Raw genomic sequence first — 19184 nt, forward strand, 5'->3', positions numbered from 1 at the left:
AGGATCAGTGAAACAACTTGGATTAAAAAATAAGTAGGGAATGAAGAAGGGGTTAACAAAGATTAATGTTTCACTAATCCAGTTTAGCCCACGTCTGCACAAACAGCTTAATCAGCTCACAGTGATCCCACAAAACAGGAGGGAAGCAGAGAGTAAACCACAGGCACAGACTGAACAGAACACGGGACTATGGTGGAGTTTTCATAGTTTACAGGGGTAACTGAGTGACTCCTACAGCTGCTGCTCCTCCTGAGGCCCAGCTCACCCACCTGCTGGCTCCTGCCATGCTGGGTAATAGATTTTTCAACACCAGCAACCACCATCTGGCTTTAGTAATGCCCTTTCCTTCCTCTCCCTTCTTTCACACACTTAATCAACCCTCTAAGACTCCACCACAAGATGGAAGAGAAGCAAAGATGCTACAGCAATCAGTGACTTGAAATTATTTTATCCATCTGAACTGTAGCAAAAGCAAGCTATTCCCCCTGTTACACTACGCAGGCAGTCACTCTCATTATAGTCCCGTATCACTCTCCCCTTATTTGTTACCATGTAATTTAAAAAGACATGCATAAAAGACTTAAGTTCTTAAGAGTAAGCCTGCTTATCAAAAGGGAAGTCACCAGCTGGGCACAAGCTCCAAGGCAGCCTCCCAGCCGAGGGATGTCCAGGATGCCCAATGCTGGACCGCCAGCCTGGCCCAGCTCGTTCTGCAGTGGGCAGAGCTCAGCTCACAGCAGTCCTGCACCGCAGCAAAGTGCACTCAGTACTGGCTGGATTAAATCGCACCTACGAGGCAGGGGATTCTCCAATCCCTCCCTCTCACCTCTTCAGTAAGCTGAACTCAATGGACTGTATTGCACACATACCAACCTGTTCAAGATGACCAAAGAGCTGAAAGACATTACATTTAGCTGGAATACGTAGTTAAAACCAGCCCCTTGAAGCCCCCATCACTCCTCTAAAAAACATCTGATACGATTTGCAGTGTATGGAACCATAAGGCCTGACAGACTTCCAGCTCTAGGGTTAGTTATACCACCTTAAATGATGCTGGCCTACATGTCTGTAACGTGGGATGTCCTAATTACAAGCACATTAGAACAGCTAATGCATGCACTCCGAGTACCCTACATTTGAGCTAGGAACTACACCTCATTTTATTGAGTGATACCTTACTGAATCACCTCCTACTGAATGTCAGCTGTATCCCAATACAGGTTTGTACCGTACCCTGGCAACCTCTCTGGCTCTCTTCTTTATGCTCCTCCCTGCTCTCACCTGTATGATTTGTCTTATGCTCAGCCTGTGAGCAGAAGACAGTTGGGTCTGTGTCTTGGTCTGATGTGTAAGACTTATGAACTCAGAGATGCTACATGGAGTTTCCAACCTGTGCAGGACAGCACTGCTTTGGAAGTACCTGCGTGAAACCATCCATATCAATGGATAACACTTTTCTACAAGATTATACAAAGAGAAAAAAAGTTACAGAAACCATAATAAACTGAAGCGTTCTTCGATTCAGTAACCTGCAAAACCCTATATACCAAGCTTTCCTCAGCTTTGAGGGGGAATTAAAAAAGTGCATTCTGCAAGTCTAATTTTAGCTCTTCCCTGATTTACTGCCTTCCGTGCTCTTCTTCAGGAAAAGAAAGAGAGAGAAAAAAAAAGTCTTCCCAACACAGTAATAAGAACATTGGTTAGGTTGCACAGCTGCAGTTTCCATTATTTATGAACTCCCCCCAATATATAAAACAATTATGTTTCAACTGAGAGTGGATTTACTGTAAGTTAAAAAGATGAAATTTTGAATTCTCAACAAAAGATGACAACATGACCTTTTTAAAGGGCTGGAAATTCAGACTTAAAACCCTGCCACCACAGAGACATACCTCTCACTCCATTCCTTTCCCTTTTTTGACTAAGCCATTTGCGAAGTTCTGTTTACAACGCGACCATTTGTGTGCAATTTATGGCTGCTAACACTATTACTAGCTGCATGTAACTATGCTAAGTAGTAACATATTTCCTGTCAAACCTTCATGTGTAGTCATGAAATAAGCTAGACCTGTACTGAAAACTCTTAACACGTACACTGTGAATTCAAGCTATGTCTGCTAATCACATACGTCCTCTCAGGCAGCTTATAGCAAAATCAGCAACACATATCTAGATGGATTGCTTACAAATTTCTAATACAAATCCCCAAGAACACTTTTACGTGATTGCAATGATTCAGTTTTCCCTGCCGAGTAGTTTGTTTCTTTATAAGTATGCTTCTAACCCCAGATTTTTTTCCTCTTCAATACATCAATCAATCATTCTTCTCTGTAACCCACACTCTGCCATGAAAAGTTTCCATTCATGTAATAAAGTTCTATCTAGTCCAGCGGAATACCATGTGTCCTAAGTTGTCTTTAATTAGAAAGGGCAAACTTGATCAAAAAAATTGCCAGGGATACTTTGCAAACAAAACTTTTTAAAAACTTATACAGTCTTTTGTATATGCTGTCAATTCACTGTTTAGTTTTAGGTTTTGGGAAGTGACTGCAGTGGTGCAACTCTAAAAATTAGGCAAGACTAAGAACTGTACAGGAACTTCTCGCTGCACAATAGCTGGAAAAAAAGTCTCTGAGCAGCTATTTCAGAGATAGAATCTAGCTCAGTTTTCCCTCTATGACAGTAAAGAGCAAGTCAGAAGAAGCTACACTAGTTACCAGAAAAAGTGCCCGATGAAAGAACTAAACACTTGCACAAGACTGATTTTAAAGAATCATCAATACTGGCACTTTGTCTGTTCATCAAGTCCGCTGATCTGCTCAAAATAATTACAAAACAAAGACAGCCAGAAAGCTACACTGATTCTAACTAAATGGTTTGTTGCTTTCACCCTGCCACACAGCTTCTTTACATTCTTATGATACAGCCTGTTATTAATTCAACTCATTTGGTCTTGGTGTACAGTTATTATATACACGACATCCAAAACATTAACTTCATACTTTCCACACAAGGACACTCTCACCACACAGAGGTTGTACATGCAATTCCTGCTGCTGCTAAAATGAATGTCTTAATGAAGCAAATATAAAACAGCTTCCAACAGGCATATTGCTGTAATTAAACACATGAATAAGAACAATGAGAGTCTGTAACAGCAACAGAAACTACGAGCCATACACTTAGGGCAGCTTTCCTGTACTATGCAGGAAAACTGAACTTAGGATTCAGAAGACTCCACAGAGCCCTATAACCGTACCCTTTACTTCTGCACTTTCTACACCACATTTCAAAGAATCTTGCAACGGTGGGATTCATCCCAGCTAGCGTGGCGGGGCGCGGGGGGGGTTGGGGCTTGAGATTGATCTGACCATGACAGCCAAAGAGTTGAGACTTTCCCAAGTGCGGGTTGCAAGTCAGACGTCAGTCAACAAGGGGATCTGAATAGTGCAAGAATTATAAAAACTACGCAAAGAACAGACTAATTCTATCCTGCTTTCACTTAAATAATAGAATGAAGCACAAAGCCATCATACTTAGGTGAAAACAGACATCATAGGACATTTTGAAAACAATCTCTCTCATTCTTGGGTTTTGGATAAAAACAGAGTAACTGCAATAGCACACCTGTCAAAGGACCTAACACACAGGGGGAAAAAAAAAAAAAAAAGTCTGAATTGTTTCCAAAGATACAAGAATGTCAGCAGTCCACAACACGTTTAGAATTAAGTTAATCTAAAACCAGCAGCTAATGTCATAAACAGTAGTAGGATTCCCACTTCAGCCAGAAATCGTTCTCAGCACACACAATAAGGCTATAGATATTAAGATAATTATATTTACCGAACATAAAATTACTCCAGCTCCAAAATTTATGGTCCAAGTTTAAACAAAAATAGTTGGCTGGCAAAACAAAGTGTGCACACTTCTGGAATCCACACTGTAGAAAGGGTGAAAGTACAAAGCAAATGAAAGCAATTTGGGGGAAGGGGGGCACTGGGGGGAAGAGGTGGTGTGTACACTTCTGTATTGAGGACTTCTTGATTAGTCAAGCTGACAGATGACCAATAGTTGACATTGTTACATTGTAAAAGCAAAAACAGGTGCTTAAAGATGCATGCAGGGAAAGACAGTCAAGCCAAGAATCAGTATCTTAACAGCAAAGGTAAAAGATTTTTGTTAAAAATAAGATTTGCCATGTTTCCACTAGCCAATGGAAATGGTCAAATACTCTATTTCCAAGTCTTAAAAGTAAAACTGGGATAATCAAACAAATAATTAAATTATATGGCCTGTACCACACTAGATGTGAAATGAGATGTCAATCTGTTGATTCATTCTAGCCCTTAAAAAACGGACAACAGGAGGGAAGCTAAAAAAAACCCACAGACCTAGCCCTCTGGAGAGCAATACCATTCTGATTTTTCAGAACCCTATATTCTAATATTAAAGAAAAGTCCGTTCAATACATACCTAGAGAGCTATTCATATACTAACAATTAACCAAAGTTTACTTTAAAAACTAAAGAGTAAGTTTCTCTGATTCCTTCTTTAACAAATACTAAACCATATATAACTGCAAAAAAACCACCCTCTACAATGTAGGCAATAAACATCCAAAGTTTGGCAGGCTAAGGCAAGAAAGACATTAAACAAGAATTCTTGGAATAAAGACCATGATTCAAGAAAACGTGCAGCTGCCAAATCTGTAAGCAAACAGCCACTCCATCCATGGACAAATGCCTTCAGATTATGACTTGTTTCCTTCCTTCCAGTTCCTCCTCCTTAACCAGAACCGCACGTATTTCTCATTAGAGAAGGCTCCCTTCCCCAGCAAACCTCCTCCTCGGATATACACAAAGAAGAATTCTTCCCTTTTATCCTGAAACACATAAACCCTCTGTCCTTCACTTCTATCCCCCTTTCCCCTGTTGGCAAATCCACCTGGCACAGTACAAGCTGAAGTGGTGGGACAAGTTTGTTACTGGAACTGGGACTTTTACCAGTTTTTAAAGCAGATCAGGTTATCCATATGAGAAAATCTTCATGATCACTTTCATTTTACTGCAGCACTGCTGTTTAAGCAGCTGGAATGAGGGTTTTCATTCACTGCCTTCAATAAATCCGGGGTTTCAACCACTGCCTCTGGGGGCTGTCATTCCATTGGATTTGCAACAGACCCACAATCCATGATTTTCACACCTGGGACTTCCTCTAAAAACGTCTTTACACAAGTTAGTGTTCCACTTTCCCTGACAAAAGAGCTCAAAGGCAAAGGCTGTCCACTGTCTGCCTTGCTAAAGGAAAGGTGCAAACATGCACTAGGGACACGCTGCCCTCTCCTTAGGTATCCATCCTAAGTGCAGCTGAAATGTGTGCTGGGTGGAGTGCCATCCTGCATCTGTAAAAGCTGAAGGACTTTCCTTAAAGGAAGTAGAGAGAAGGGGAAAGAAATAACCAGAGTGACGAAAGGCTCCAATTTATTTTTTTTCCCCCCTGTTTGTCATCTAGGAAACCCAAACTTGCTTGTAACAATCCCTCATCCTAAACCCATGAGAAAACTCTCCTTTCAGCATACAACATACACCTGAATGTTGAATGGACAAAACGTACAATTCTTCTACTGCAGTCACCAAAAAGGTGAGGACAAAGAGGTAAGTTAACCCTAATCCATCAACTGTAAAAGAGCCTGCTGTTTTCCCATTTTCTTTTGCTTTCCCGAATTCAAGAACTGTAATGTTTCGAGTACTGCAACACCAAGAACCTCACTGTGAACTGAAATAAAAAACTAGAGTTCATCTCATTACTGGATGTGTAGTGTGAACTCCATTGGATACAAATAATCTCTTCATCACCCAGTGCTTTGATAGCATAAATTCTTCCAAACCCTCTACAGCAAAGGAAAATTTAGAGGAGTTAATATATGTCCACTCATCATTTAAGTTCCAGCATTCATCGAGTTGATAACAGAATATATTGCCACACATACTCTGGAACAGTTTCAAATGCTACAACAATAAATTTAAAGCACCACAGAAAAACAGCTGAGGACATCTGCATTCTGTGATTGTAAGGTCAGGAAACCAAAAGCTTTTGTTTCTGTTTTTCTGGTACTGTCTCAAGGAGGGCGGGAAGAGCTGGGACAGGGAAGTGACAGAAGAAACCATCAAGAATCCACAGCAGCTTTTTAAAAAACAAACAGGAAAATCCCAAAGAAATTCCTCAGCTTGCATCTTTAAAAGCATCCTAAATCCCCCACTTTTTTTTTTTAAAAAAAAAACAAAACAACAAACAACATTTTGCACGTAACACGGGAAGGCAGATGTACTCCATGGATTTTAATCAAGACTGCCCGGCAGAAATTTTAAAGGAAATGTTCTTAAAAACAGAATTGTTTTACTGAACTACTTTTCTGTTCTAGCCACAGAAAAAAGACTTCCAGAAAGATATTTAGGTCTGCTTCCAACTAAACAACAGGAGCAGCACTCAAAATTACAATGACTGGCGTGTTCTCTGGGGCGGGGGGGGCAGGCACTCCCATTACACAACAGATATGAAATATGTGCACCAGAAGACACCAAGAAAGGAAAAGGGTGGCTTCACTTCAGAATAGAACACAGCTCTTTCATGTGTACTAGAAATATAAAACAGAAGAGAAGACAAGCACATTTTAAGTATATTTAATATAGAAATCAGCTGTTTCCTCATGCCCCTCTAAGACTGCCAAACTCTGTGAGACAGAAAGCCCGAGCAAACAGAAGCACAGACCATCTCAGGCAACCCTCCTGGAACCCCTGTGGATCTCCTTTTACTGTGACATGTCCCATCCATTTAAATGTCCTTACTTGTTGTGCTCCCATTGCCCTCCAGCTCTGAGGACGGATGGAAACACATCTGTAAAAGCACAAGGACCAAATGTTATTGAAGCATCTGTCCAGTCCTTTAAGTATTTCTATTCTTCTGGGATACCACTGAGGTTTTGCATTAAAGAAAGGCATATTTTAAAATGCACATGAAGACTTTCAGGCAGGTTCCAATGACATACAGAGGTCAGCAAAAAGTTTTGCTAGACAGCCATCTCAGTACAGGGGTCCTGTGTAGTATGTTCCATCTTGTTATCTAACCTTTGAAACCTGGGTTTTGCAGTAACCTGCCTTAATAAGGACTGCCCAAACACCCTCCCCAAAAACCGCTCTGTAACAAAGTCATCTTTTTCCTTTTTTTTAAAATAGAAGTGACTTCTAACACCAGAAAATTAATCAGGTATCCATTGATCAGACTGTCAGCAAATGACAAAACTCCAAAGTTTGTCTTAGCTCTGACTATATCCTTCCTTATCATCTCACCAACCACTTGAGTTTTCTTCCTTTTACATGTACCACGTCAAGCTTACCTTTCTTCTTCACTAGGCACGATTCACATTTTCAATAATGTTTTCAATACAAAAATCTGATTAGAACAGGAAGAGCAAAGTCCAGTACTTTTGTTCAGTGCTGAAAACACAAGTCACTGGCCCAAGTTAACCACCTGTAACTACATACCACCCCTTTGTTCCAAGTCATGAACAAAGACGATGGCTTGTGGTTCCACAGAACCAAGGTCATCATGACTTAAATCCCTTCCCTGGTCCAGCCTGAGGAAAACAAAACATTATGTTACACATCGTTTTACCTGTGGAAGACTTTATATGAAGAAAAGGGAAGAAAAGACACACAAATTGAAAAAAACAAATATCCACACACATACACACCACACAAGTACTTCCCAGATCACACACTGCCACCCACACATATAGACTCAGGACTATTCATGCAATGAATTATTCAAAGAACACTCAGTACACCTCATTCTGTGGACATGTCCACATTCCTTCATTTTCCAAGATGAGATTTCCTCTTTTTAAGGCCTCACCTGTGAAATGGCAGCCATTCTCATGGCCACTAACACAGACACGTGCAGACCTCTGTGCTGTGAAGGTTACTTCACGGATCCCGAGCACACTTCCAGGGGTGGTGTGAACACTGGGACACTTCTGCAACGCCCACCGCCTGCAATGACCTTGCAGCACTAAAGCAGCCTCACAGAGCCCTAAGTAACTCGCACCCTCTGCATCACAAACCCCTTAGAGGTCAGGTCAGTGCTCTGCAGACCATCCACACGGATTTCAGCCTAAAAAACTTTTCGAAAACGGCCCCCAATGGGGCTGTGCTTCAGGGCACCTGTGCCAATTTGTTCAATGGCCAGGCACTACCCACCTCCTTCCTCACACCAACGCCTGGTGTTCCCTGGAACCTGCTACACTGAACCACACCCAGCAGGACTAGCTAGTGCTTGTGCAAGGGAAGGAGGCAGGAGCACACAACTGCAGTGAGGACAGGAAAAGGGAGATGTGGTTCCACAGAACCTACAGTTAGATTGGCCGGGGCTGCCGTAAAATCTCTGCCTGACTCATTCTCAGAAATGATTGAGATACTGACAAATAGAAATTTTACCAGCCTTCACAGCAAAACTTTTGAATGTGTGATTTCACATTCCAAGCTCCCAGACCACACACAAAAAAAACCCAGAAAGGGACATGACAGTCTTACACTGGTCAGAGCTGGTACTGACCTTGTTAACTTAAGGGACTTATCTCTTCCACAATGCAATTCTGGTGACAGTTCAGTAGGACAGTGCTGGGCTTGAGGAGCAAAATCAGGAAACGCCAATTGGTAAGGGAGCTTGCTGAAAGTAGCAAGTTAAGGATGAATATTACACGCAAACAGTATAACAGCTCATAAAAATTTACGCTTGTAGAGAATGGAAGCAATGCACAGATCATTACATTGCAGCAACCTTGAGACCTCTCACCACGCATTTCTGTAAGAGAGTTCAACTGTAGCCACAAGCAGCAGCAACTACAAGTGCAAAAAAACTTTTCCAAACTCACCTGAAGTCATGCTGAAAGAATATCTGTTTCTGTAAAACCAAACTGGTTTTCCTCAGACAGTGAAATGTTGCTATATCTGAAAATGAAGAGGTTGCTTGTGACTGCCATGTTACCTGTCCGCAGATCACTTATCCATGAAATGCAATAAAGTTCCTTTTTCAAGATGCTTCAATATCAGCATGTAAAAGACTCAGTACAGAGGTACACATTGTACCTACTGTGGCTGATCATACAACCAGTAAAAAACAAACAAAAAAAAAAAAATAGAAAAGGCGATATGCTGCACTTCTACAAGGTTTGAAACAAAGGTCTCTGGACCATCGAACAATAAACAAAGTGGCATTTTCCTGGACAGATTCAGCAATATGCCTTGCACAGAAGCACTCCAAGGAAATACTTCATCATTTATCAGATTGTGCTGGAATGCTTGATAACTCCTCTGTGCAGTAATATTTTAAGTCTCCCACAGGTTAACATTCCAATTCACTGCAAACCTGACTACCAACCACAAATCTGAAAGGGTTGTCAAGAAATTCAGAGAGAATAATTACTGCGCAACATCCATCACTAAGTAATTGCTTCTGACATTGTCACTTCATGTGCATTATTTCTGCTACATGAGCCCTGCAGGTTAGAGGGAATTCAAAAGATAAGTATGAGAAGTCATTACCAAGAACACTCAAGCAGGACATCACTAATTTCAAAAGGCAGATAAAAACAATTGTAGTATTTTGTAACTACAGGATCCATAATTGGAAGATTTAATAAAAAAAAAGTGTTTTATTATTTGTATACAGCAGTATTTCCCATAGAATCCATTTAAGATGTTCTCTTTGTGTAGTTCCTCACTGGCAAAAGAAACTGTAAAGAAACAACACAAAAAACCCGAAGGAACAAAAAGCCAAATCAACCCATCTTTGTATGCCTTGCTTTAATAAGGTGGAATTCCTATGGCTTTTTCAAAAAGCTTCAGAAGTCAGACTTGTAAACTCTTAATTCCTTAGGCGCTGTTTCAGCATCTTTAGCCTACATTCAAATCAAGAACCTATAACCTTTCTCCTCCCCCACATCTTACCCAAGAGCCTTCCAAATAAGCTGAATTTGTAACCGAACACTGAAGCGTGGAAGAATGAAGAGTTCTAGGGGGTTTGAGGGCATGATTCTGCACAGCGCACAGCTCAATTTAACCTAAAATACAAATACAGTAATCACAAGATTGGCGTTACAGAAACATCATCTAATAAACTGTGGCTTCAAACGTAGTTCAGCAAAGTACAGCTGCTTCCCTCTTACATCAGCTCTCCCATTCTTTATTCTACATATCAGCTACCCTAGCACGTCTGCCTCGGTTCCCAAAGAGACAAAAGATCTTTTTGGCACTCAAACACAGCAAACAGCTCCAGCTTCTTGGGAAAAGATAGAGGGGGGTAGGGAGAAGCGGAATAAACTATTATCCGGATTATAATGTTTCACATGTGCCAGTGTAAGTCCAGCCAAAAGTTGTTGCCATCTACTGCCCATCCACAGTGACCTGTGTGAAAACAGTGTGTGGTCCAAGCCTCGGTGCTACGGGAGAGGCCCCCCACCGAGCCAACACCTTGGTTAGCAATCTCAGAGAAGCAGAGAAACTGAAAAATCTCCCTTTCAGTCTCAGAACGAATCCCCAAGGGAAGCGGCACACCATTCGGGAACTGTGGGAAGCCTGCACCAATACCATCCACATTATGGACAAAGAGAGGAAGAGGGGGGAAAAAAACCACCAAAAACAAAACCTCAAACTCACACAACACTTCAGCCTTTGGAAAAAAAAAAAATCAAGCAATGGTTCCCACCAACGCAATTCACTTCTGCAGCAAGCGATGGTGCCACTACCATAGCAAAGATGGAGGGATTTACTCACAAGCTATTTACCCAAGGAATAAACAGTACTGCAGAGGAGCTTCACTGCAAGAACCACAGCTGGCTCCAACCCAAAATGCCGTGTCTTAATTCCAATATAAAAATGCTCAAAAGAGGAAAATACAAAACAGGTCAAATGTCAGACAGAAAATTATATCTGATAATTTAAATTAAGCTACCTCTTCTTCTTTCTCCTCTTTCCCTTTATCTACCCTTTACAAATACCTTTGGGGCAAATAAAAGCCTGCAACTATTTAGGTCTGTTGAACTTGGAAACCAACATAGGTGTCGATATCGGCATTACTACATGGACTACTACAGAGGAAACTACCACCCTGACTCTGAAATACTAAGCAATTTATTGGTTTCTGTATTTGATAAATGCCTTCAATCATTTCATCACACCCATATTTTTTGAAAGCTTATGTTGATACGGAATACTGTTAAAATAAACCCTACCAACAGGAAACATATGAAGATAAGCTGTCATTTTAAGTCTGAAGCCAACAAAATAGAAAAATAATGACCCTTCAATTACAGAGAGATGAGGTTAGACAACATTTCTATTTTACTGGTGAGGAGAAATGCTCTAATATCAGTTTGTCAGTTTAATTTTGAGTGGAGCTACATGAGTACTGTACACCAGGTACCAATTTAGAATTTCACACACTGGCACTAATAAAGTGGCTACTGTCCCAGCATACAGATGCCTTACTCGGAATCAGTCCTGTCATGCTACATCATCTACACACACAGTTCTTGCCTCAACACCATTAAATAGAAAAGAAGGTATGAGAGATGAAGAATGAAAATGCTATCACATCATCATATACTAGAGTGAAAGGAGATCTAATATGGATTCTGAAAAGGCACATGAAGGGTGCCTACAAGAAGGATATTTCCTGGACATACGGATGGACTCCAACTAATTTTCATCCTTCTTTAAGGATGAAGCTCATGATCAGATGGACAACTCAAAGCACCGTGATAAGGACCCTGGCAAAAGGCACACAAGTCCGTCTACCCAAGTAAACTAATTTTTGGACCAAACCTTAAAAGACAAGCTCAGACTGGGCAGAAAGGCAGAAAGAAATACTGGTGACAGACAAGTCAGTAGCCCTAGTCTTCCAGATTAAGATTTTTTTAAAAAACACAATCTTAATATTAAAGCATCAATCTTTTCTTCATAGATTATAAGCATTTTCTTCCTTTTTTTTTTTTAATACTGTATCTCTTTTATAACACTGTTATTTCTGAAATAACTATTACCATCTTTATGATATGACATGCAAGACTCCTAAGGCATATGTAATATAGAACCTTAGATTAGAATATGGTGTCCAGGTATCTGGGTGAGTTTCATATTTTGTAACAATAACTCCCAGCATACAATTACCCATAATGAAATGCAAAGGCAAGTTGATCCTTTGTTTTGCCACTCTGTAACAAACTCCATCAACAAGTGATCCTTAAAGACTAAGACACCACGAAGGAGGAAAAGAAAGCAAAGTCTTTAGTGAAAAAGAGTGCAGAACAAAAACTCCAATAGTTCCATATAGTACAAGTATTTCCACCATCGTTCAGATCACACCTAACTCACCCAACAGATAAGGGACTCCAGCTGAAGGATGAGATAGGCACGACTTCATTCTCATTACCTTTCCAGGGTACAGTCATACAACCTAAATTAAGAAATCCTCTCATAATGTTGCAGCATTACAAGGAGTTATATTGCAGACAGAAGATTTTCAGTAGTTGACACATTTCATGATTTCCTGGTGGACACCAAGCTGACCATGAGCCAGCAACACACCCTTGTCCCTAAGAAGGCAAATGGTATCTTGGGCTGCGTTAGTTGAAGCGTTGCCAGCAGGTCAAGGAAGGCGATCCTGCCCCTCTGCCTAGCGCCGGTGAGGTTACACCTGGGGTGCTGTGCCCAGTTCTGCACTCCTTAGTACAAGACAGATGAGTCCAGCAAAGGGCCATGAAGATGCTCAACGGTCTGGAGCATCATTCACATGAGGAAAGGCTGAGACAGCTGGGACTCTTTAGCCTGCAGAAGAGAAGGCTTGGGGGGAATCTTATCAATGGACATAAATAGCTGAAGAGACAACACAAAGAGGATGGAGGCAGGCTCTTTTCAGTGGTGCCCCGTGACAGGACCAGGGGCAATGGGCACAAACCGAAACACAGGAGGTTCCATCTGAACATCAGGAAACACTGTTTTTACTGTGAGAGTGACCATGCACTGGCATAGGTTGCCCCAAGAGGTTGGGTAGACACCATCCTTGGAGATACCGAGCAATCATCTGGACACCGTCCTGGGCAACTGGCCCTAGGTGAGCCTGCTTCAGCTCCAGAGGTCCCTTCCAACCTCAACCATTCTGTAGTTTCCTCTGCGAAGGGAATGTATCTGCAAGAGACCTTTGCAGTATACTTAAGAGATTTCTGTCACCACTTCTAGCACACCCATCTGGAAATGTGGAAACGTGCCTCAGCTCCTCTCTCGTCCAGTTCAGCAACATTTTGACATTTCTTGTGTTGGTTTTGTTTTACTGCCACCTAGTAAATTTTTTCTATCTGCTTTAACAGAACTCCCAGTGGGAACACAATTATCAAACTAAGAAAGGATGTCCAGATAACCAGATCACTTTAATTTGGGGATAAAAAAAGCCCTAGTGATCAAGAACACACTGTCTTTAACCCATGCTAACTACAAAGTCCTAAATACAGTATTTATCACTATATTAAAAGAAAACATATGCATATACATATACTGTGCATTTTTCATCAGTCTGGGAACTTTTTGAGGAAAAAGTGTTACAGCTGTGCTATTTAGTAAGCTTCCCACATACAAAGGAAAAAGGCTATCAGAGGTGTCTCTTCCAGCAAAGTAACTAGACCAAGCATCAATTCATGATCTTATGCTTCATTTACAAGTCTGCAGAAAACGCTGCATCATCAATATTAAGGTTGAATACCTGTAATACACAGTTTCATTAGCTTGGTGAGAACAAAGTCTGCCGGCAACATCCCTGGAGGCCCTGGCAGCAACCGCCAGTTCCCTGCGGCGGTGGGGTAGCAATGACATCATGCCACGCTCAGCTCCGGCAGCTCTGATGCAGGAAAGCCCTGGAGAGACCTGCCGTGCTCGGCTTCACCGTGCTGGGGAAGCATCCCGCTCCCCACCCCTGCACCCACCAGCTGAAGTGCCAGCACCTCTCTTCCAACAATGGACACTTATGAAGCAAATTGTTTCAACAGTACAAGGATTCAGAATCTGTTTTTCAGCACAGAATTAAGAAGGAGGGGGGGGGGGAAACCAGCGCACAATAACCCTTTCATTCAAACAAGAAAGCCTTCCAGGAAGTACAAAGTGTTTCAAAGCTTTTTCCAAAAGCCACTGAAATCAACAGAGGCCCTTTCCATTTATATCAGTGGACACTGGAGAAGGCTATAACCTAAGACATAATTTGAAAGCATTATCAGTCACACTATCATGCATTATTAATAGCACAACAAACTCAAGAAAATGCACCGGAATTCCAACTAGCTCATATATTGCGATGTTATCATAAATTTATCTTCCTCCCCCTTGTTTCCCTCTTCTTTTTTTGAAACCCTTTCCTCAAATCATGCAAAAATCAGTCTCCCCAATAAATACTAAAACCTCTTCTCCCTTAAACCCTGCACCTTGTCACAAGCAACACCATTACACAGTATCATGGTGGAGCAGCAGAGTCCCAAGACACTGCACGCTACAGTTTTACATACTATAGGCGTAGTCCTTGACCGGGGAAGCAAATACAGAAAGAATATCATAATCCAGCTTTCAGACCTGTACACTCAGACAGAACATTTAAGAAAAGGCACTGATGTCTTCCAGTTTACTATTAGATAGCTAGCTCAAAGTAATACACTGCTGGTTTAAAATTCAATTATGTGAGGAGAGTTATTCATGTTCCTATCAAGATCAGGGAGTATTACTGAGTGTGCCTTGCACTATGTTACACAAATAGATACATAGTAAATGAAAAATAACAAAATTAACATCAGGAACCTTTTTTAATCTAGAAATTCTGTTCACTTGTGATTTAATCAAGAAAAATTCATGGAACCTCACATATCCTTCAAAGAAATTGTATTACATTTTGTTCTCTTGGATTTCCTAAATTAAATTGGTGCTGTAAAGTGCTGTTATAGAGCAGACCATTATGCTGTGTTCACTCTTCAAGCCTCAAATTGTCGCCTACAGTTATTTTAACATTAGACAAACATAATAAGGTACTGCTTAGCATGAGGCACAGATGAGAAATCCTGTTTGAAGCTGAGAAGTTTCCATCATAGCCAAAGCTGAGGAGAGTTCAAAGTAAGAAGTCAGTTCTAGTAACACAAATTTCACTCCACAAGAAACAAGTGTTTATTTGGGTGGGGGTGTGTGCGTGTTTAAATAGTGGTGTGAAAAAACCCTCATAACATCTTATAAAAGCCAGCTAACTGGGGAAAAAAGGAAAGAAAAAAAAAAAACGAAAAGGAAGGAATGTATCATTGGTCAAGTTCTGAGCTCAAATACACAAAACAGGTACTGATGTTAGGTCAGGTCTTCACCAGTGTATTCCTCTATCTTTCCAAAGAGAGATGCTAACAGCAATCTAATTTAACTGAAGCCAGTACGGTGAAACTAAAGCTGAAAAAAGGTGCTGCTAAAGCAAAGAACAGAATTTTAATCTTAAAAACCCGGGTTTGACACAGCGTGGCAGGACAGATCAATCCGACTGAGCTATGTAGGCAGTGTGAACGTCCTCATCTAACAGAGTAATTACTTCTCAGCCTGATTTCTTTTCAGATACCGCCGGAAGAAAGTTCTTGTGCTGTGCTACAACACAACTCCACACAGGACAAGCGAAGAGCCCTCGCTGTCTCTCCGCCACCCGACTCGCTCGGACCCGGCGCAGTTCGAGCGTCCGAGAGCCCGGGCAGAGCTGGCGAGCGCAGCCGGGCCCGCGGGGCGCTGCCGGGGCACAGCCGCCGCCAGGTAACCCCGCCGCCCCCCCGTGCCTCGCAAAGGCCGCCCGCGGGGAAGGGGCAGCTCCCTGGGGCTCCTGAGGAGCTCGGCGCACCAGCGCACACCGGCGCGGCCGGGCACCTCGGCGCCGCCGGGCACCTCAGCGCGGCAAGCGCCGGGGCAGCCGCACAGCGCGGGGCGGGGGCTCCCTCAGCCGCCCCGCAGCCACCGCGCCGGGAGGCGGCAAGGCCTGACCCACCCGCAGAGCGGCCCCCCCCGCCGCCCCCCCCGCCGCCCGTGAGCGGCCGCCGCCCCCCTGCCACTCACCGGAGAGCTCGTCCGGCTCCAGCCCGGTCTCGGTGTCCAGCCCACAGATGACGAAGTAGTCGGCGAAGCGGCCGGGTGCCGAGGAGCCGCCGCCGCCGCTCATGCTGGAGCCCGAGGGGGTGCGCGGGGCTCAGGGGGTGCGGGGCCGGGCGGCGGCGGGCGGCGGGGCTGCGCCAGCTGCGCCAGCTGCGCCGGCCGCCTCCATGATGGAGCGGAGTGGGCAGCGCCGCACGGCATTGTGGGTACAGCCCCCAGCTGTTCCTGCGGGGGGGGCGGCCCGGGCAGGGAACCGCAATGCTGCGCCTGCGCGCTGGGCCCGGGGGATGACGTGCTGCTGCTGCTGCTCGGGCGCGGGGCGGGGGGCGCTGCGCGCGCAGAGCGGGCGGCCCGGCACGCCGCGGTCAGGCTGGTGGCCGCCTCTGAGGGGACGCTGCGGCGGGCGGGCAGCCGTGAGGGGACACGGTCAGAGCGCCGCAGGACAGCGGCTCTGCTCCGCGCCTCCTGGCCAGGGGCCCGCAGCTACAGCTCCGGCCTGAGCTGCGGGGGTCGGGGGCTGAGGGCTTCCCCTCAGAGGCTCTCCTCAGCCAGGGAGAGGCTCTGCCCCCGCCCCCCCGCGGTTAACAGTGGACAAGGCTCTGCCAGCGGCTACCCGCTCGAAACGCGGTTTAGCGGTGGTGGTGGTGCTTTAAAAGCACATCTGCATTTCGGCCCGGCACCGACAGCTGCTCACCCCGCTCCCTGACGGCTGCTGCCCCGGCTGTCACGGCCCGCAGCAGCCGCCCCCTGAACGGCCCGGGTCCGGGGAGAGAGGCTGGGTGCAGGGGATGTGCCTTTGGGATATGTGGGTTTAGGTTGTTGGGGTTTTTTTTCCTATTTGAATGAACGTCACAGACAGCTCTGTTGGCAGCCGGGCTTGCACAGCTGAGCAAAATCTGCCTGTCCCCCCGGCCCAGCGTGGAAAGCGAAAAAACCCTGGGAAGAAACAGGAGTGACTGAAACCCACTGGGGCTGTGGAGGGACTGTAACACACCCGTGCCCTGAGCAGGGAGCATCTTCCCCCTGACCATAGAGAGAGCTGGGACAGCTGCATTAGACTAAAATCAAAATCAGGTCTGCAAGCAGTTCCCCTTCTCACTCAGTTCTCTATTTATGGCTTTCACATCAGAACTCTTCCCTATCTTGCAGGGCTTAGGAGAAATTCAAACTTTTCAGTCTTTTAGGATTGTTACCTAGAACTGCCCAAGTAGTGAAGGCTGCATCCATAATACTGAATTCATCAGACACTAATTAACTCAACACGCTATCAGGCATGTGAAACTTCACATATTGGAGATTACATTGCCAGGACACACAGAGTACTTTGCATGCACGAGAGAGAGCAGCACATGCAAGACTTCACTGCCAAGGGTCTACAGCCTTTTGCAGAACAATACCTAAGTTCTTAGGCCATTTGGCCCAACGAATTGTGAAGAACTTTTCCATCCTTCTCAGAAATAGGAATAACTGAAAGAAGCGCTGGTACTATTAGTATTCACTTGATTAAGACTCTATGTGTCACAGAATGGGTTTTCAATGAAAGTATTGGTTAGATTTGATTGATGGTTCCGACCATTCAACTTTTGAGAGGGAGATTTCAATAAAGATAGCAGGATAATTAGGAGCAATATTAGGAAAGTCTCAGGTTAACCCTACAGTAAGCACATACATTTTAGATTATGTTGAGCCTGCCTGGTAGTTTACGGAAGACAGCATCAAGAGAACATAACTAACTAAATCTGGCTGCTTTTATTATGCTATGTTCTCTAGGCATTTTTCACACATTTTGCTTCTCGGTCTGCTTTTGATGTGGCAAAGGACAATGTATTCAGCATGTGGTAGACTTCTGAGTAAGCCTGAACTGTAGTTTAACCCTTAGAAACAAAAGTCCTAGCCTGAGGGTCTCAGAAAGGCTTGCCAGAAAAGTCTAGGGAAACAGCACAGAAAATGGTGTGGGGTGCAGGGGTGTCAAATAAAGAGTAAAATGGGAAAATAACAAACTGTACTTACTTGTACTTTTAACTGTTCCAGCAAATACAGTTAGATGGGCCAGTAAGCAAGCAAAGGACTATCAAAAGTGATGTTGAGTGGCAATATTCAAATGCATACACGCCTCGCTATGCAACATGGTAGGGGACAAGAAATAGGAGACTCTCAGACTAAGAAATTCAGATCTGCTTTGAGTTGCTACAAGAAGGAAGGAACTGCATGAACCAGAATCAACAAAAGGTTAATTAATCAAGACAGATAAAAATCACCACAATTTTTGCTGTGAAAAGCTCATTCGTACTTTGTCAGATAAATTCTCTGCCTTCCCAGCCAGCTTGCAGTCTAGTGTCTTAAATCTAGGCATCCGGTGGTTGTACTCAAACAGTGAGATCTTTCTCCTCACGTTTTGTCAAAGACTCTTTTCCATTATATATACCCCCTCCCCCACCAATTACTTAATTTTTTAAATCCTCTTGCCTAGTGACCACAAGCAGCATCTGTGACATAAAAATCAAAGGTCAGTAGCTTTAATCTGTCAGTATTCATGAGCAATGTTCCCATCTCAGAAAACACCCAAAGTACGTCAATTTTGTCAGCAAACTTTGCAAATGCCTTAGATGTCCTTGAGTAAGGCAATGACACTCTGCATTATCAATTCTTGAAAGTATTCTTCATGATGTTGAGAAAATAAATCTGTGGAATTGTGAAAACTGTCGAAACTATGACTCTTTAGCCAGAGAATCGTAAAGATATATTAGTAAATAGGAAGTGATTTAGAAGATTCATTGTCTTTGGCAAGACTATCACTGTTGATTCATCTGCTGTTTTCAATGGCAAAGACTGGGATTTTCAAGCTCAAACCTTAAGTCAAAGAGAATAAAAGTCTTTTAAAAATCATGAAGACAGAACTTAATGTGAACATATCATAATCATTCCTCATACTAGTTAATTCACATTTATTTTGCCAACAATCACAATCATGATTATGGGAAGAGTTTG

At 43.4% G+C, this 19184-nt stretch overlaps 1 protein-coding gene across 13 annotated transcripts in view; it reads right to left on the reverse strand.

The window, feature by feature from the left end:
- DENND5A (DENN domain containing 5A) overlaps positions 1–16409 on the reverse strand; it is a 70870-nt gene extending 54461 nt beyond the window's left edge. For 12 of the 13 annotated variants that reach the window (XM_055813640.1, XM_055813639.1, XM_055813641.1 and 9 more), the window contains exon 1: positions 16161–16407. In XM_055813640.1, coding sequence (XP_055669615.1) covers positions 16161–16263 — 103 coding nt within the window. In that variant the 5' untranslated portion in view covers positions 16264–16407. Of the gene's footprint in view, positions 1–16160 lie in introns of all 13 variants that reach the window. The other variant, XR_008748734.1, reaches the window with a different exon arrangement.
- Positions 16410–19184: the final 2775 nt, after the last annotated feature.

This window comes from Falco peregrinus, chromosome 9, assembly GCF_023634155.1.
Source record: "Falco peregrinus isolate bFalPer1 chromosome 9, bFalPer1.pri, whole genome shotgun sequence".
Classification (NCBI taxonomy): domain Eukaryota; kingdom Metazoa; phylum Chordata; class Aves; order Falconiformes; family Falconidae; genus Falco; species Falco peregrinus.